This window comes from Megalops cyprinoides, chromosome 3 (assembly GCF_013368585.1).
Source record: "Megalops cyprinoides isolate fMegCyp1 chromosome 3, fMegCyp1.pri, whole genome shotgun sequence".
Classification (NCBI taxonomy): Eukaryota; Metazoa; Chordata; class Actinopteri; order Elopiformes; family Megalopidae; genus Megalops; species Megalops cyprinoides.
This window is the reverse complement of record NC_050585.1, coordinates 51,625,386-51,645,468: the sequence shown is the minus strand read 5'-3', so window position 1 is coordinate 51,645,468 and position 20,083 is coordinate 51,625,386. Positions and strand designations below refer to the sequence as shown.

At 45.3% G+C, this 20,083-nt stretch overlaps 2 protein-coding genes across 2 annotated transcripts in view; one reads left to right on the top strand and one right to left on the bottom strand.

Moving 5' to 3' along the window:
* The window catches only part of LOC118775044 (insulin receptor substrate 1-B-like), a 23,819-nt gene extending 12,439 nt beyond the window's left edge, over positions 1–11,380 (bottom strand). Inside the window, exons 1-2 of the mRNA XM_036524735.1 lie at positions 10,643–11,380; positions 1–3,118 (exon numbers count right to left, since the gene is read on the bottom strand). The exon at positions 1–3,118 is cut by the window's left edge and continues 86 nt beyond it. Of these exons, the coding sequence (XP_036380628.1) occupies positions 1–3,118; positions 10,643–10,991 (3,467 nt within the window). The 5' untranslated portion in view covers positions 10,992–11,380. The remainder of the gene's footprint in view (positions 3,119–10,642) is intronic.
* Positions 11,381–17,316: 5,936 nt separating this feature from the next.
* On the top strand, positions 17,317–20,083 carry LOC118775488 (zinc finger protein Gfi-1b-like). Its single transcript, XM_036525434.1, has 3 exons — positions 17,317–18,288; positions 18,471–18,845; positions 19,099–20,083. The coding sequence occupies exons 1-3, from the start codon at positions 17,685–17,687 to the stop codon at positions 19,659–19,661; spliced, it is 1,542 nt and encodes a 513-aa protein (XP_036381327.1). The 5' UTR covers positions 17,317–17,684; the 3' UTR covers positions 19,662–20,083.

Sequence of the window (20,083 nt, the reverse complement as noted above, 5' to 3'; positions counted from 1 at the left end):
CCGATGCTGCAGCCCCCTCCCGACCCTCCCAGGTTTCCCCCGGCCCCCCCGCCAAGGAAGGAGGCAAAGAGGCGAGGCGGGGGAGGGTGGATGGCAGCAGGCGCTTCCAGAGCGGGGTGCGGGCTCTCTTTATTAGCCAGGTCCAGGTCGATGTAGTTGAGGCCTTGCTCCACCGATAAAGCCTGGGCAGCGGGTGGCGCAGGGCTGGAGCACCGAGCGGCGACCGACGGGCCGCTCCCCCACGCAGCACCCTCGAACCTGAGCTGGCGCGGCACCGTCTGCGTGTGCTCGGGGAACAGGGACAGGGAGGAGGAGGAGGAGAGCGGCAGGGGAGAGGACACCAGGAAGGACTCGGAGCAGTGGCGGCGGCGTCCCTGGGGGTCGGCCCGGATCACCCTCGCACCCTGGCTCGGGTTGGCGCTCGCCTTTGCCAGAGGGAAGTCCACGCTCAGCTCCATGGCTGAAGCCTGGGAGGTGTGTGCGGGGGCTGGCCCGCGGTTGACCCCCAGCGAGGGGGACGCCGAGTCCGAACTGAAGGCCATTTCAGTGTAATCGCCGCAGGAGCTGGGTAACTCGGGCGTCATGGGGGCTGCCACTCCGTGCGCCCTGTGAATGACCTCCGCCCCCTCCGCCTCCTGAGGGACCATCGGGCACTCCTCCTGTGCCTTGAGGGCGACTGCTGGGGGTGTCGTCGGGGTGCTGAAGGAGGGGAAGCCGAAAGTCGTCAAGGACACAGGCGACGGTGAGGGAGGGAGGCCGAAGTCCATGTTGATATACTCAGTGGAAGCAGCAGCGGTCAGGGGCGCGGAGAGGCTGCGAGGAAGGGTTTGGAAGCCGACCAGGGAGGAGTCTGGTCGGTGCATGGGCCCGAGGGGAGTGCGCGGCAGCGACAGTCCATGCCCCAGCCCCCTCTGTCTTCCTCCTCTGCCTCTCCCTCCTGCGTCTCCCCTGAACTGAATGCTGACGTACTCCCCGGGGCTCTGGGGAACCGGAGGGAGGGGGTTCTCTCGAACCCGAGGAAGGGTGCTGGCTTTGGACATGTCAGCAAAAAGACCGATGGGCTCATTCCTCCTCTGCTGCTGCTGGCTCTGTTTCTGCCCCCCCGGGCCGCGTCTCTGGTGGAAAACCCCGCCCGTGGAGCACACGTCCGCAGTTCTGAAACCGCCACCCTTCCTCTGCCCCACGGCTGCAAGCTTGTCCTCCAGGCTCTCAGTGCTGGCCGAGCTGGACGAGTAAGAGGAGGAAGAGGGAGACAGGTGGCGTCCTCTCGCAGGCTCCTGCCTGTTGGAGCACCCTACTCCCCTGCTGTTACTGGCCCCGCCCACTGCTCTCCTGCCCTGACCCGGGCCGCCCTCAATGTGTGTGCTCAGTGTGTGTTTGTAGGATCGGGGCAGGGAGAAGTAGGAGTGGACTGTTTTGGGGGTCCCCTGCTGCGGGTTCTGTTCGGAGTCGGGCGGGGGCGTGCTGCAGGCGGAGCGGACACTGATGGGGGACATGTTCATGTAGTCGCTGCCAGCCCTGCTCTCCACACTGCTCTTGCCCCCCCAGACCACCCCGAGAGTGCCCATCCCGTGCTGGTCGGGGGAGCAGCTGCTGCTCGGGGACATCAGCATGTACCCCTCTGAGCTGAGGGACCGGATATGCTGCGGGGGGGAGATGCTGCTGTTGGGTGTCATGGCCATGTAATCGTCCATTTTGGGGCTGGAGTCCGAGACGGCCACCGAGAGGGAGAGGGAGAGGGAGAGGGAGGCAGAGGGAGCTGTCACCCCCGGCAGCATTGACATGTACCCGTTATCCGCCACGCCGCCGCCGCCTCCTCCTCCGCTCCTGCCTTCACCCCCCACTGCCACCACGCCCGAATCCCGTGGCGAGGTGAAGGACTCCCTGCTGGCGCTCCGGCACATGACGGTGTAGTCTTCGTCCTCGCCCTCCTCCTCCTCCCTCCTGCGGGAGTTGAGCCGGTCCAGGGCGATGGGGGGCAGGGAGGCCCTCTTGCTGAGCAGCCGGCGCTCCGCCTCACACTCCCGGCTGGAGGAACGCCGCAGCACCCGGCGGGTGTGAGACTGCAGCTTCCGGGAAGCCCCGCCCTGCTGGCCCATGGCGATGTAGTTGGAGCCTGCTTTCATGGAGGCGCTGTACCCCAGACCTCGCGATGGGCCCGCGGGCTGGTCAGGGCTAGAGCCATACTCATCTGAGGAGCCGTAGTCGCTGGGAGAGCCAGAGACTGAGACTCTCTGAGATGGACGGCTGAACACCCCAACCGCGCCGCCCACCACCCCTGCCCCCGCCATTCCACACTCGGAGCCGTGCCCGGAGCTGGAAGACAAGCTGGGGGCCGGAGAGGGGACGGGGTTAGGGGTGTAGCGCACCAGGCTGAGCGGGATCTTGGCGGGGGTCGGGGCGCGGGTTGTCTTTGGCATTGGGGTGGGTGTGGTCGAGCAGGAGCCGTTAAGACTCGGGCTGGAATTGGGTCCGGCCCCGCCTGTCGCCGCCCTGCCCTCCTCCACCCTCCCTCCGATGCTGGCAGTGCGCGCCCTCGAAAATCCGTGACGAAATGTGGGAGACGTGTTGGTGCTGCTGCCCCCTCCAGCCCCGGGGGTCTCGGTGCGGGCTCTCCGGCTGAAGCCGACCTGGCTGGGGGGCGGGTTGGGGTGGTGCCGCCGGGAGGGGACGCTGATGGGGTTGGAGGCGGTGGTGCCCCCGCCGATGGCCGCCGCCGACTGGGATTTCGTACGCTGGCGGAACTCTTCACTCAGCGCCTTCATGGCCTCCAGCAGGGTCTCGTGCATGTTCTGCGCCACCACCGAGTCCTCCACCTGCATCCAGAACTCCCCGGGGCCCGTCATGGCCGAACGGCCCACCTCCACGAAGAAGAAGTTCTCCGAGTGCCCGCAGCGGCGAACGTTCATCAGCTGCAGCACCACGGCCGGGACGTCCGAGTTCAGCTTGACGAAGTTCACCGTCTTGTCCGTTAAGCACAGCCTGTAGATGCCCACCAGGTTCCTGGCCTGCCCCAGGCCCTTGGGCCACACCTTCACCTGCCACACCTCCTTGAAGGCGGGGCCGGGGAAATATGAGCCGCTCTCCCCCCCGCTTCCACTGTCACTGGGGGTTCTGCCTGTGGAACGGATGGAGAAAGTGAGAGTAGTTATTAATACGTGACCAGGATAGCTGGAATGAACCACACAGGATAGTTGCAGATATTTGTCAATGGCAAATAATTTAGTATGTTTGCTGAGGATTCTCGAGAGTCCCAAGCCTCCAGTCTGGGAAGAAGTGTGGTAATAAGTGCTTATGTCTGTTCTCCTGTTTTTGGTTCAGTTTGATTCTAGATGAGTAAGCACGCACTGCCAGACTGTGCAGACACCTCACCACCAGCATGATCTACACGCTCACTTCACAACTTAATGGAAAATGGTTAGGCATTCAAGCTTCAAAAGCTGATGATTGCAATGGGAAACAGAATATTTAAAAAAAAAAACAAATTAAGAACATCTTAAACCAGCTTTCAGTATCTCGTCAGATTTTCCACATCTACTTCCTGGTCCTGCTCAGCTCTGTTTGAGCACTGCCTGGTCCCAGGATCCAATTTGCTTCATGTTGCTCATAGCATAATCTTGTAAACATTGATGGGTGAAGAGATAGAACATCAACATCAACAGAAGGAAGTTATCCCTTCAATATCTGACTTGTGACTTGCTAATCTATTCAGTTAACAAATCACTTAAACTCGACAAAAGTCGGAGGAATTTTCAAATGTTAATGGATTTTGATGAATCTGAATTAATGTTCTTCTCTAATACAATTTGCAAATACATTTAAATTATGTTTGCACCAATCTTGTTAAGCTTTCTGCGGTAATATGTCGTAAAGATGGTTACAGAAAATTCATGTAATAATACAAATCTGATGTAGCTTCTGAGAGCACTTCCTCTCATCCCCTAATTTGAATTTCATGAAATCTTCTCTTATATTTGCTTGTCTTGTCTCCTCCCAGGAATTGAAAAAGATTTGCTGTTGATCTGAAACATCTGTATTCCTTCTTAAAAAAAACATCAACTTCTGAATATTAAATAAAGATACAATAAAAATTACATAGGCATTACACAAATAAACTAAACGTGTTGGCAACAATATGAGGTGGAGACACTGGTAGAGCTATGACCTAAAATGAGGAGCAGGTTGTTTGTGAGAAGAAGCAATTGTGAAATGCACTTCTAATGGAGTAGCTGGTAAGTGGTCTGTAGAGATGGAAGATTGCTCATTTGCGTGCAGAAGACACTGAGACTGACAAAGTCGTAGTAACAGGGGTAGCGGCACGTGTAGCTATGGGTATGGTGTATCCTCCAACTTTCATTTATTTACAACCCAATGTTTCAACACAAGGAGTGCCATTATCTGACTGCCTGAGCATTCCTTTAATCCCGGTTCACGTAATGTGAGACATAAGGTGTTGATTACACAAACAAGTTTGGTGTGACAACTGAATAAATTACATAACTGAGTCATCGAACATAATGGTTGTCTACTGTTAATATACAAGTAACAACTGTAATTTGCATAATCATATTACATAGTTGTCAGAGAAAGAAAATAAGAAACAGGGTCATTATGATTTTCAATAAAACCATAGAACACGTACATCCAGTAATCTTTTCTAACAGGTTCTGAGTTCAGGGTAAAAGGCTTCAGTTATAAAAATACTCCTAAATATTTAATGTTTGATCTCTTATTGTTATGATACATAAGCGATCACACATTAAATATTTGGAAGCATTTTTGTGAAGTGTGTGGAGTCTATTTTATTACTGAAGTCATTCCGACTTGCAGCACACAATCAGCTGACCACAAAATCTTTGTGATCATTCAGTTCACAATGTTAAGTTCACTAAGACTAAAACAACATCTGCTTAGCAGCTAAATCTTTCTGATGGGCAGAATTACAATTATAAAAATATTTTTACTTATTTTTATTTAATACACTGTTCTTTGCATAGTGCCCAATGCAGTATCTTGTAGTATGTCCACCCTTTTCTGTTTTAAACAATACTGAAATCACCAGCTAATCATCACTTTGCTTCCCGAATAAGCAAAAACTCAAGAGTAGGAGAATGTTATGTTCACAGTTCTCAACAAGAGAAGCTCCTTTGTTAAAAACACAAAATATCAATCTCCAATAATTTGTTATCTGGTTGACTTTCACCATGTCTCTGTTTAATCTACACAAGGCATGACAAAACTACGACTCCCATAACTAAACAAATACCTAACGTCTGTTAATAAAGCTGCTTGTTTCTTGCTATATTTGGGAATTTGTGACTGCTGAGCCAGGGCGCTTGTGTTTTGTTAAGCAGGCAACGAGCTTTCACATCCACATGCACAACTGATGAACATTTCTAGCTGTATATCAGCAGCAACCTCATTGTATCGTGTTACAATGGTAACTGTTTCAGCTGAAATAACAACAATTTGAAACAAGCTTCTTTGACATTCCTGTCCAAAGTTATTAATCTTTTCATTGGGGTGACGCTGACAACGGCTACTACCAAAGCAGAGAAATCCTATAAACACAAAATTAGTTCGCATGTATCTTAGCATGTATCCAGTGGTTAAACTACCTCATTGGGGCTCCTTCGAAAACCTGCAACCTCAAAATGAGATACTTCATTCAGCCAAAGTAAGCCAAGTAATAAAGTGATTCCTAAACAACTGATTAATACATTTAAAAACGCATTATTTTGACTCGAGCATCTACATTAATCCACTTCAGCATACGCCTTGCTTGATGAAAAGCCATTATTGATAAGATTTAAGTGAGGACTGAAGTGAAGTCCTAAAATAAGGTGAGTCAGGCCATGGTGTATAAAAGGTGGGTCAGTGCAATGTAACTGGGGTTTCTCCCTTTCACGCGAACGTGGCCCCAGAAAAACGCAACACTACTTTTATTTCATCAGGCTTACGTAGAGGCATCGGTTTCACTTCTGCAAAACATATTTCATAAGGTACTTTTACAGTTTTTGTTACTTCACACAATGGTAGGAGGGTGGCTTGCATTTCAGGAGCTTGGTTTCTGCTGACCACATTTAGCCTATGGCCTCCTGTGGAAACGTGTGGAGTCAAAGGGTCTCACATTAGGCAACATTATCAAAATTTTGCACTTGATAAAACATTTAAAAAATTATATACAGTCATTTCAGTCATGGAAGCAACTCTTGGATGAGGAATCTACATGCATTATGCTCACTATACATACTAGTGATATGAACATCATGTTGTTATCTTTTATAGAGTTTACACATGATGGCACATTTTATAATGGTTAGGAGGAATGTGCAGATTTAATCTGAATGATTTATTTTTTCTGCTGGAATACGGTAATGTGTTGTTATGTTTTCGTGGATATATTGATACGTGGTACGCAACAGCACAACGTTAATACTAAATTGTTGCGATCATCCCAGCTGTGTACGTGTTAAAATTTTACAGCATGATTGTACAGCAGCTGTTCTGCATTTTCTGTATTTATGGGCGAGGGGATGAAGGCTGTTCTTACGTCAGGTTGTTTTTGGTACAGGTAATGTTCCCGGGCCCTAGACACAGCGGAAGAGAAACAAACACAGCCTTTATGCATGTAATCATGTGTCACATTCAGAACATACAGAATTAGGTGCTGTGGTCTTCATTCCTCAGGTTCACCTTCAAACCAACATAACCATCATCCTCAAACAACTGTCGGTATAAAAGCTAATTTTTCCGAGTTAAATCGGATTGCTACGGAGCATGCATAAAACTGTTACCAACACCATGACCCATGCCTGCTCCGTGGGCTGTGTCTTCTTCTGCATTGGATAACTGGAATCTTGACCGTGTTTTCTGGTTTTCTATACAGTGTACCGGCTGAACAAATGTGATGAACACAGTCAAATAAAAAGAAAACATGAATCCTCTGCCATGGACATCAGATAAAACGCTACTGAGGTAAGGGGTGTAAGAACGTACCACCTCCAGCTGTTTATCAAAAAGCCCTCTTGCATTTTTCTGTATGTGTGAAAGCAAAAAGTCCACCAATATGAACTGACACAAAAGGAGGGAAGGGAAGCCTTTTCTGTTCTGGTCCTGTGTCACTCACTGTTTCACACACAGCAGTCCCTCATATATCTGCCCTTCGCAGTGGTGCAACAGTGTATAAATGCTATACTTCTTAACAATATTCTTTTTATATATTAATGGTTAGAATGTATAAAATAACAATGGTTATATATTAATGATTAATGATTTTGCTTTCAGAAATACATCATTCCAAAGCCATTCACCAAATAAAGTAATAAAACTGGGCTGTGCGCTTATATTTCTCTGTTTTAACCTCAGGTCTCATGCTTGAGACCCGTAACACTGTTTGAGAGCGTTAATAAATTCTCCGTATTCCCTGCTGTGGTATTGGCTGCCATTATAGCCCTGCTGCTATCAAATCCGCTGCTTCAAACATCTCTGTTGATACTACATCTGTTTCAGCATGGCCACAAACTTTTACTCCAGGTTATTTGTAATCCTGCCTACGCGTGCAAACCACTTGTTTTATCTGTGGAAATCGCCCCCCCCCCCCCCCCCAAAGTTAGGAGGAGGGACAGGAGCAAGTATGAAAGTTCCAGGAAAAAAGCCCCATACCTGAATTCACCAAACATGAACTGTTCAAAACAGTTTCGGTTTAAGTGACTTAAGGCTCAGATCACTAAAACTAACCATAAGCTATTCAGGTAATAAAAACTCTCTTAGGACTGTTCTCACAACAATGTTTATTTGTACTGTATTTACACTACTTACCAACTCCTATATGCACCTATATGAAAGGGACAATGCCCTAGCAAGGGAGCCCTAGCAAAAAAGCATGTGCCACACGGGTTTGCACAAGCAACACTAAAATAATTTAAATGTATTACAAATTTGAAGAAAAAAAAAAACTGAAAAAATATTTAGATAAACATCTAATATAGATTAAAAAAAAAACAATGTGCATTGACATTATTAGAGACCTTTGAGATCCTAAAATATCTGAACAGTTTGGTTTGAAATGTAAATTTTTTTTTGTCCTGTAGAAAGGGCTGTTTCTAGAAGATCTAAAATTTCCCCATTTTTGGGATTTGACGTGGCAGAGCCATAGACAGATTTGCTGACTGATCGACCGGCAACGTACTGGCTCCGTCTTTATCATTCAGCCTTCAACTCACAGATGCATTGATACTCATTGGCCGTATCAAAAATTAATGCAACACGTCGGGAGCTTTAGAATGTTGGCAGTAACAAAGGTATCTTTATTTCCTGATCGATAAAAAGGCTAAAGAGGTCCTAGGCGCAATCGCTAGGCTCCTCTCTTCACTGTAAGGTAGCTAACTGGTTAGCTAGCTACATTGCTAAGGACACCACAGACGAAGTAGTAGGAAAGGAAAGAGGAGGAGGAGAGAATCGGCGTGTGATCTCCCGATTATAAATGATCACCGTTGTCCATTAAGTTTTTACTGAAATGGAATCAGCAGCTGCTGGGTGCTTACTCCCATTGTGCAGCCTTCCTAACTACCACGTCTCTCCCAGAAGCAACCTCAGGTCACAACCACAAATGAAAACTGTCTTCAGATACGTACTCTGCCACCCTTCGGTTCACCTTTGCCAACAAGAGCTCGTTCATTTTTGAACCTCATGTGCTACAGGCCACCACAGAACAGATCTCCTCTGCTAAGGCTAATGGAATGTGACACAGAGGCAGCCATTGTCAGATGTGCAATGGAGATGTCTCCTCTTTGGGTATGTTAAGGACAGACATATTGCTCATTCAACTTGAATATTGCTCATTCAGCTTGAATATATGTGTCTTATTCACCTAGAATGGATACATTTATGTTCTGTTGTGCTGGAAGTTGCTCTGGATAAGAGCACCTGCTAAATGAATGTAATGTAATAAATTATTGTTTCACTTACCATTTTAATCAAGGAATCCTGTAGCTTAGCAATATATTTAAAGATAAATAGCTAGCTAAACCTATCCACAGATATCAATACACATACCTGGCCATATTGCTCTACTACAGCAGGTCATAGCCTTCCTGTAGCACAGTACAGGAAACTGCTTGATAGCTGTAATGTCATGACTACGGTTCATATGGGTCTTTCAGTAACAACCTCAAGATTTTTTTGTGGCACACTGAATCAAATTTCTGCCAAACTAACTTTTCAATAATATTTTCTTTCAAGGTGTCGGCCAAAACTAAAATAGGTGGCATAGTCTCTTGGGTGAGACTTCTACACCCCCCACCCCCCACCCCACCTCCAAAACACACACACACACACACACCCATATAGGACCCATCTGTGATTCCCTAATTGACTCTATACAAAGACTCCAGAGAATGAAAAAAAGGAGACCTGTCAAAGACACAGCCAAAAGACTAGATCAGGCAACATGCTGACAGTTGTTACGTTTTGTTTTGCAGTAAACAGCTGTTTTGGGCTTCCACATCTCCAGGTGCCAACATAATGCTGTACTGTTCTGGCTTCAAATTTTACCCACTGTTTGAAGCCATTATGTTACGCAATGAACAACTGTTAAAATAATGTAATAAATGTTATATAAATACCACACAGTGTAGTAGTAACACTTGCTTAATTAATATTGCCAAACGTTGCTTTTGATATGGAAAAAACTTGAAAAACTTAAATGAAAGCTACACAAAACGTAAGGAGTTTTTATATGTCTACAAATATGACGGCAGTGTCCTTTGCTTTCATTTAATGTCAAATATTATCGTTCCAGCAAAACCAGACCTTTCGCAGACCGCACAGCTGAACTATAATAAAACACACTAGAATCAGGCATGTTTCATGACCCGAGACCACGGAACAGCAGCGTGGGGAGGGGTTTTCATAGTGAGCTGAAACAGTATCTATTCTGTAAAAGCAATGCACCTCTTCTACAGGTTTAAATCAAATTATTTTTCTCGGTCATTTTCAGCCACGTATCATTTTTGTTTACCACATAAGGACGGAGCGGGAAGCATGCTAAGCCCATTCCATATTAGCTATCGGAGACACGGAGAACCTCGTTTTCCAGTAGCACAATAAAAAAACTAGGGAAACTGCAGCTCCACTCTCTGACAGCAGCGCTATGGCACAGAAATGTAGGTTACAAACAACGTGCGCCAATGTGCAGACAGAGAAAAACACTGTGGTGGGTGTGCATTACATACCGAGGGTTAGTATAAAAACACACTGCTTTCGCTGAAGTGGTAAACAAAATAAACGACATAGAGAAAAATGCATGCATAATTCGATGTGTGCAGGGAAAACAACCAGAATTGTACAATGCCTGGACTTGTGTAAGCTAACATGGCTCTGCAACGGCGCGTGCAGCACTAAGCGGTCTGTTTACGTTGGTAGCAAACCACATCATCCCCTCTTTTAAACCATGCATACATTTTTTCGACAAAAACATACACACGACACAATTTCCTTATTACATGCAACGGCACAATAAAGTGATAGCACATGTACGGGTTGCTGACACATAGAAAACGTGAATTTTTATATACAGCTAGCTACTGGCATACTACATTTGGGGAGACGGAACAAGTGCTCTGTGGGTTTGGTGGCTTACTTTTGAATTGAAGGTCCATCATGGCCTGGTACCATTCGCTCTGGACCTCCTCGCTATCTGCTGCAACTGCAAAGCTCTCTCCGCGTGTGTACAGCACTATCATATGCTTGTTCTTAGAATCCGCCCGCTTGTTGATGTTAAAACACGTCTCCAGATTCAGGGCTTTTTTCGGGACGGGTGCCTTGCTGCGGAATTTCTTCTCGGTCTCGTAGTATTCTAGCCGGGCCGGGCCCCGTTCCGAGGCCGAGCGCAGAACGAAGTACCGCCGATGCATAGATTTTTGTTTGCGGAGGTAACCGCTTTTGCAAACATCCTCGTAGCTTTGCGGCTCCGTCGCCTGGTTCTCCATTGCTTGGCAGGATTCTTGTTTTTCCTTAAGGTTCTGTCTTTAATTCAATATGTTATGTTGCAGTATTTCATTTTTTAAAATCCTCGGCTCTTCTCTTTTCCATTAGATGTATTTTAGGGAAACAGAGAAAGGGGGAGGCTAAATGTGGGTATATCAAAATGTATTTTACGTTCTTTTGCGGCTGTTTTTCTCTGCAAGCTCCAGTCTGCGCTCACACACACACTGACAGGCGTGCACATGCGGCGAGCAACGTCTGCACTAAACTGCCTAGCTACTGCTATGTAGCTAGTTGCTCGAGTACTCTAATTGCACTCACTGTACACGCTCTCCATCTGATGCCCCGAGCGCTGGTCTTTCCCTGCGTCCTACAGGAGACCTACAGTATCTGCCGCTGCATGTCCGCGTGTGCATTTGGGGAGAGAGAACAACGCAACGAATACGGTACGCGCGTTGTATTTCAGGTGCGGTCTGTTCTGCATTACTCTGTCTTGGGGCACGCACACAACATTCACATAAGTTATTGTAATACAGCAAATCCTGACAGCAGTAATCATTTATTATTGATTTCTATTTAGCATTGACGCATAATAATGTAATTATTTTACAGGAAAATGTTTTATACCAATATAGATAGCCTATACGATCTCCAAGCGCTGTCTATCCATGTGATGTTTATGTAGCGTGTGAAGAAAACAATTTACTCTATAATGCAAGCATTTTTTAACCTATAAGATTTATTCTCCTCATTTTTCTTGCGGAAATAAATATATTCTCTCAGAAAATAAACCATACTTCATTATTTTAAACAAACTGGCGTTCATCTATCTGCACACATGTGTATGTATGTCTGTGTGTAGTGTGTTTTAGTATATTTATATAGGGAGATCTGTGTGTGTGTGTGTGTGTCTGTTTCTTTATCTGGTGCACTTATTAAATAACATGACTTTGGTCAGGTAGAGCTTACGGCATTGTTTACTTTCCGTCAGAGCAATGGTCGAACCAGCGCGTTTATGACCTCTGTTGGTTATTTCGTGTTATTACATTGTTTTTCACCAACCTGCATTATACTGACTTTTCAGATTCCCCTGTTTCCCCCTCCAGATTCAGAGATCATGTTAAACACAACGCAGACATAACAAAAAAATAAGAAACACATGGACTGGAGGTACAATATAAAAAGCTAGACCTACACATGTACCCTAACACAAAATACAACCATAGGGCATGATTTTGTTGGCTTAAATTTAATTTTTGCACATCAACACAATAAACTGTTTGGAAAAGGTAAACCAACACAGTTGTAGTTTTTAAGGCCTAAAACAAGGGACAGACTGCAGTACAGCTGGCTGTGGATGGGTCAATAAGATGTTTGCTATAATACGTTATTTGCATTTGCTCTAGTGTCACGACACCACAATGGACAATAGCAGCTCATACGCTTTGTCACAAACCCAGAGGAAGTGAGTGGCACAGGAGTACAAGGAGGCCAATTGTTTAATGCCTTGTATTGATGAAATATGAAGTGAGTGACTTTGTTGTCACACCTGTGAAATGACCCCGTATGTATATTAGACATATGTACTGCAGCATGTTTTGATATACATATTTTACAAACCCCATTTATAGATATGTACTGTATATTAGACATAAGTACAGCAGTCCTTTCCTTAGTATGGTTCTACCATCTGTGGTAGGTGAGCTTTATGTAATTGCAGTTAAGCACTCCACTCCACTGCAACATCCAAGACGCCAGTTAAAATTCAAAAACGTGTATATGTTTATAGAAAATTTAAGTACCTGAGAAGCTCATATATGCGGAGAGTACTACATCAGTGGGGTACCTCAGGGGTGTAAACCTATCCAGTATTGGTTTACAATACAGTGCTGGTTGACAATATGTCCTCCCAACAGTTTGGCTATTGCCAGGAATATTTAGCAGTTTAGTACTGTATCATTCAAGGTGGGCATATTACATACACATACAAAAGCCCAATGGGATCTCCCACTGCCCCTGTGTAAGAGCAAGAAAACTAAAATTTCATGACAGAGGGATTATTTTTAATATGTATTTACTTGCTTAGCAGATGCTCTTCCTGCACTCATTTGGAAGTTGCTCTGGGTAAGAGCGTCTGCTAAATGAAGTAATGTAATGTACTGTTATCTAGAGCAACGTACATACATTACAATTCATACGTGTTTCCATTTATACAACCGCATATTTTTCTGAGGCAATTCTGGGTTAAGTGCCTTGCGTAAGAGTAAAACAGCAGTGACCCGGTGACCCCGTGGGGATCAAACTGCCAGCCTATTGTTTGTGTTCTCTGCTCCTTACCACTTCACCACGCTGTTGTCCATTTTTTTAAAATAAATTCACAAGAATAATTATCACGTATTCCTTCCCTAATTCCATAGAACAGCTTTTTTTCACTCACACTTCCACTTCACAACAGTGGGGTTTCAGTCAGGTCCATCATGAATGTTCTTCTGTTCCTATAACTTTTGTGGTATGATGTATGATGGAACTGTACACACCCTGTCCCCGTACTGGAACTGTACACACCCTGTCCCCGTACTGTCGCTGTACCTACTGTATGCACTTTTGTAAGTCGCTTTGGATAAAAGCGTCTGCTAAATAAATAAATGTAAATAAATGTAAATGTAAATGATGTGAAAAACAATGGGACACTTCCTGCCTCAGTACAATGTTGCTGTACATTCTGCTTCTATTCTTCTTACTGTCTATTGCAAACACCCCTACACTGCCTTGGTGGATCTCCTCATTCTTGATATACATAACACTGTAGCCTGACGGTGAGAGCATCTGCTAGTGGATACAGTCAATCTTACCTCACGTTGCTAAGAACTGACAGCTGATTGGGAAATACTGCCAAGCAGTCTACCTGATGCATTGTAATAACCCTGTGACATATTGTAGAAGGACAGGGACAAGCAGTCACATTTACACCGGGGGGGGGGGGGGGGGGGGGGGGGTGGGTTCTGCAAGTATACAGAAACCTGTGCCATCTGATTCCTCTTTGTTTTTGATACTCCTCATCTGAAAGTAAGAAGGATTTACATACAGCGTCTTCCATATTTATTCTTAACCTCTGACTACAGAGGAACTAATATATGCTGGTCTGGGCTGGCTGGGACTGGGCTGCTCGTATCTCAGTGCTGGAAGTTCTCTGTTCTCTTCTGTTGAGTTTTCCTTCTGTTACTGTCACTATCACCCATGAATGAATGCGCATTGTCGTTGTTTACAGACCGCCTGGCCCCCTAGGAGACGTCTTGAGAAACTGGATGTTCTCCTCAGCTCCATCCCAGAGGATGGAACCGCCTGATCCTGCTGGATTCCTCCCCCTGCTCCACTCCTTTGACTTCACCCTAATGCAGTTACCTCCAACACACAAGGCAGGCAAACAGCTGGACCTGATTTCTCACTGTAACATACACACCCTCTCACCTGCAGCTTTCCTTTCCACAGTTCTCGCTCGTTTCCCATCCCTTGATTCTGTCTCCCCATCTTTCAACTGATTCCACTGCATCCGCTTTTCTCTGCCTTGTCCGTGACTAACAGATTCACTCTGTGAGAACAGGGCCAAGCTTCGTGCTGCAGAACGGAAGTGGAAAAAATCCGGTTCCTCTGCCAGCCTGCTGACTTATCAAGCACTCCTCTCTGCATTCTCTTCAAATGTGACTTTTGCTAAGGCTTTCTTTTATGAATCCAAGATTCAAAACTCACAGTCTAACCCACTCATCTCTGCTCTGATGAATTTGTCATCCTTCAAGGAGGAGCAAGTTACACCCCTGTCCAGAACTGTCAACCCGTCTCTCTCCTTCCCTTTCTCTCTAAAACACTTGAATGTACATTGGCTAACCAACTATCTTCCTTTCTCTCCCAGAACAAGCTTCTTGACCCCTTTCAGTCTGCCTTAAGGGCTGGTCATTCCACAGAGACTGCCCTATTCTCCATTACTGGAGCTCTTCAATCTGCCAGAGCATACTCCTACACCTTTCTGCAGCCTTTGATAGAGTGGACCACACTCTACTCCTGTCTACCCTGGCTATATGCCCTAGGGTACAACAGTAGTGCCCCAGCAGGGTATCAAACCAACAACCTTTTGGCTACAAATACTGCTACTTACAACTTAGCCACACTGCTCCCAAACTAGCTACAGTGAAAGGTAGCTCATGTACGCTTTCCATATGAGGTGTCTTAAAATTTTCTTCACATTTCTACCAATATTCACTGATTGAATAGCTCACTGAGCATTCATCATGGTTATTAATTTGCTTAGCGGATACCATTACACAGTTGACCATTCAATGAAACAAAGTCTTATTCACATTTCCTGGGCAGGTCTTCTGATTGAAAGACCAGCTCCTTAATCACTGTCTTGCAAAAGCCATAATATGGTTGCCTTGCAATAAATTACTGGATTAATCACGATTAATTGACAAATACATTTCTGTATTTACACAAATGGTAGCAAAAGCATATTTATTTGATCAACTTACTAAAAAGTATTTCTCCAACATTGGAAACATCCTTTCCTAAGCAAGGGAAAGTGGTCAGGAACTATGTTTCTGCAGACTGTCGTACTGGTCAAGGAAAAAAAAAACAAACATGATTCATTGCAGGATAAAATCTGTGTAGGTTTAAATTAAAATATTCTGTAGGACAACTTATTAAATAGAGTGAAAGACAGAGAAAAATATAGTTGGCTATTACCATTGATGCAGAGAGTCGGCTACTTGGTACATGCAGCCACAAACAAGAAGCAGCTGTTGGTGTTGGGTGGCATACAGGATAATGTCGTTGGGAAGAGAATGCTGGCAATGTGTTGCAATATATTCTATCAAATGCAATATTTGCTGGACAGCGTGTGGGGACAAAATGCTTTGACAAAAGTATTTTCTTATTGAACTATGAGAGCTTCAAGGGGGGAGCAGACCACCTGAAACCTTTGGCAGCCCACAGGACAAATGTGAAGTATTTACAGTGTGCTCCATATTTATTCATAGCCCTGATTAAAAAGGATCGAAGAGGGACTCCTGAGTAGCTCAATGAGGTGCTTGCCACAAACTGAGATCCACAGCCCAGGCTTAATCCCAGCCATGTCATTGACCCATCCTGAAACCCAGAAGCAATCTTGTTGCCCCTCTTGTTCCTTCTCAAGAGACTTTGTTACCATTTGTCCATTAGTGTGCCTGGAGACCCCAATCAATTTTAAGATGAAATTGCGATTCTGTTCAATTCTTATAAATTGATTTAGAGTTTCTTGATTTGTGGTGTTTTGATAAAACCAACTTCAGAAATGGAAAAAGAACCCACAATCCTTGTTTATGCCTACAGAAAATGCAAGTTTTCGTGAGACTAGGTGCATGTAGTATAAAGTAGAAACCCAAGCCATTTTCTCATTACTTGCTTTCTGATTCAGGACCAAAACAAATGGGATCAGCACTTAAAACTGATAATTATACTAATTCTGCTATTATAGCCTACTATTCTAATCCCACCCTTTCAGAAAGCTGGCACAGATAAAGGAACACAAGCCTTCTGGCGGTTGTTATAATGCAGTATTACTTCACTAAATACGTGAATCCATACCCACTCAATGATCAAAAAGCCCCCGCAGTTATTACTGTACTGAATTTTAACGGTACCATCCAGAAGCAACGGGTTCTACAATCCTTGCGAGCAAATGAAAGCAGGCAGAAGTTGTCAAGAAATTGAATAAGCCAAAATCTCTCTATCTCTGTGGTTTGGTTTAATCGTCGGAGTTTTTTTCAATACTACTTTTTTTTTCTAGCATTCCGCCCTCTCTTGTGTCTTCCCTTGCAGCTCGTACTAAGCAGACATAATCCGGTAATATGGAATGTGGAAGTTCCGGGTCTTTAACTTCTCGACCATCTTTGTTTATAAAGGTGACGTTTACAGTGAAAATGGTTGGTCAACTGAAGTGGATCACAGAGTTTGAAAAAAATACAATATCATACTTCTGCACAATCCCAGTTGTACAACATGTTCATATTCGTACTTCAGTGTATAACGAATCTCAAAAGTTCATATGATACCTCCCAAGAATCATTAAAATATAAACTATGACAACTACGAAATTCCAGGGAAGCACATTAATCGGCCCACGTTGTAAAAGGGAAATGGTTACTATGTGGTTAGCTAACTAGCTAATTGTTGCTGTTGTCTTTGAAAGCATCAGCCTAGTATTTTGTCTCTTCCGACGTTATTTTTTATTTATTTATTTGTTTATCCTAGTAATGTGCTCTCATGAACCACGGGTTTGACAAACACTTTGGAGAAAATTATCTTTAACTTCCGTGACTGCTTGCTAGCAAGCTACTAGCTAGCTCTATAGTTGATACTACATTGATACTTTGTTGTAGGTCGGTAGCTAACGTTAACAATAGTTAGTCGACAGAACGACAACAGCAATAGCTTGAAAGCAGATCATTTCAAAAATACATTCCTGTTTTCGAGCCTGAAAGTACCTGGCAGGCAACCAGCCCTCCAGAGTAAGTCAAAGTTAACTATACGTGTTCACTTAAAATTAGCTACCCTTCGCTATAGCAGTTATAGCTAGCCTCTTCATAGTTAGCCAGACTTAGTTAGAAATGAAAAACCAAACTAAGGCCAATATCAGGTATTAAAGAACGTAAAACAAAGGTTTGGAAATGACAACGAATGGCAGCCAAGCTAATTCAGCTTTAGTCTCCGAGCTATCCTTTTCTTTCCAGGACGAACTGACTGCCACTATACACAATGCATTTGGGGTAGCCGTGGAGATAGCGGTGCTGGAGATCACAAAACTGGTAGGCCAAGCCCTGGGGGATGTTCGCGACCAAATGCACGAAACGTTGCGAGAGAATAAGTCCCTGAAACAGCGTTTACAAGCTGCAGAGCTTGAGGTATGCGCCTTGCGTGGTCGCGTCGATGATGAAAGTAAAGTTCAACCGGTTGCGCCCGGTAGGTTTAGCCCTACCGGTGGAATTCAACAGGTTCACATGCCGCCGGTCCCCGAAAATGAAAGCGTACAAAGTCACCCCAAAATCGGCAAACAAAAGCTTCAGAGGAATACAGACTCAAGATCAAAACAACCAACAGACCCGCTGTTGAATGTTGATGAAAGGTATGGGTTCTTGGCAACGGCGGAGGCCAATGCACAACACAACAAATCGTTTTGCGAAATTCGCGAGGATGGTCGTGTCTGCTCCCATGACCTAAACTCAGATTTAGGAGGCGAATCAACTTCAAGAACTGAATCTCAACAACTAACGGGTAAGTCTCAACATGATATGATATGTATTTCTCACAGATTTTATTTATTTATTTATTTATTTGTAATTGTATACGGTCAGGCAGTGCTCAAGGTTGTATTCTATAAATTGTAATGTGAAGTTTTATGCTGATATGTCCTGACGAAAACAATATTAACTGCTGGTTTCTTTATTTCTGCACAGTTACAGAGGGAAGCTGCCACAATTTGTTCCCAGTGAGCCAGGTGGAAATGGTACAGTTTGATCACACAGCACCAGCTGCATGTTCAGACACCACTGCGGGAGTGGACACACCAAGGACTCTTGTTGAGGATCAGACAATACCTGTTGCTGTCTGTCAGAAATCTGAAGCAGAACAGCCACTAGAGGTGAAGGAAGAGTCACCTGACCTTGCCTGTGGTTCAGGTTCTCCCTCCTTTGTCGGAGGAGAGGAAGACATCTGTCCCGACAGCCTCTCTCTTGCTCAGTCCAAACTCCTTGAGGATTGGAAGCCTGAACCACTGCATCTACAGAGCGGTGACACAGACTGTCTCATTCCCTGCACCAGCCACTCGATGCGTAAGTCCAAACCATAGAGACTGGGACGCTCACGTTAGAATATCTCACTCATTCTCACAAATTGTTGTTTTGTGTCCACTTAGTCTTCGTTTGATGTGGATATACTTTATTTAGTCTCTTCAGTGTGTTTGTTAAGCTCTTATATCTTAATCTCTTAAGCTCTTATCCTAATTATTTGGAGTAAATGTAACTGTGGAGGATTGTGAACTGTTTAGTTTGATCATTAGTCACACAAACTTTTTTTTCCCCACAGCTGATTCAGTTGTCTTCAACCCAGAGATACCAGATGTGCTCGCCCCCGCAGCCAGTGGCCTTCCTTTACCCTTCTCCGAACCCTACTCGCCTGACCAAACAGCAGGGATCTCCATTTCCGGACAGCCGTTCGGCACCCAGATGACCACCTCGAACACAAAGATGCCTTCGGGCACGCATGTCTGCAAGATCTGCGGCGAGGTGTTCCACCTGGCCGGGGAGCTGCGCAGACACCGCTCTCAGCATCACAGCCCCACGGCCAACAAGAACCCCAAGCGGCAGGTCTTCCCCCCGGGCCGCAGCCCCTACCACTGCTCCCTGTGCGGCCGCGACTTCAACCGCATGGAGCACCTGAAGATCCATCAGCGTATCCACACCGGCGAGCGGCCCTACGCCTGCTCCGTCTGCAACACCCGCTTCCGCCACTCGTGGGCGCTGACGAGGCACTTCCGCATCCACACGGGAGAGAAGCCCTACGTCTGCAACCAGTGCGGCAAGACCTTCCGCAACTGTGGGGGGCTTCGCTTCCACCAGCGGTCGCATTCCATGGGAGGGGCTGTCTGACGTATTAAGCACAGGAGGCCATGGAAACGAAGTGAGGTGGAGAAAGAGAGAATGAGGAAGAGAGAGAGCATTGAGCAAGGGAGAAATAAACATCCAGAGAGTTGGATGTAGAGTATGTGGGATGGGGAAAGCTGGTAGTGAATGCATGTTATTATGGAGACCTCCTCTGCTTACCCAAACATCAGCCTGGAAGAAATGGGAATGCAATAAGAGGGTTTCAGCGTAGGTCCTTCTGGATATGGGGTGAACGAACTCACACGTTGGAATTGCATCAGACGTGATCTTTACCTCTGCAGAGCTCCACCCCTCCATTTGCTGAAAGAAGACTGTAAGACCGTAAAGAAAACTGCTTATAGTTCAAATTCTAACTGTAAAAACCCTCCGTGACAGCAGTATTTTCTACAACCACGAAAAGAACTATC

Coding starts and splice junctions, on each gene's coding strand:
- LOC118775488 (XM_036525434.1), top strand. CDS start 17,685: ATGACAACGAATGGCAGCCAAGCTAATTCAGCTTTAGTCTCCGAGCTA. Junction 18,289..18,470: donor TGAATCTCAACAACTAACGG/GTAAGTCTCAAC, acceptor ATTTCTGCACAG/TTACAGAGGGAAGCTGCCAC. Junction 18,846..19,098: donor CTGCACCAGCCACTCGATGC/GTAAGTCCAAAC, acceptor TTTTCCCCACAG/CTGATTCAGTTGTCTTCAAC.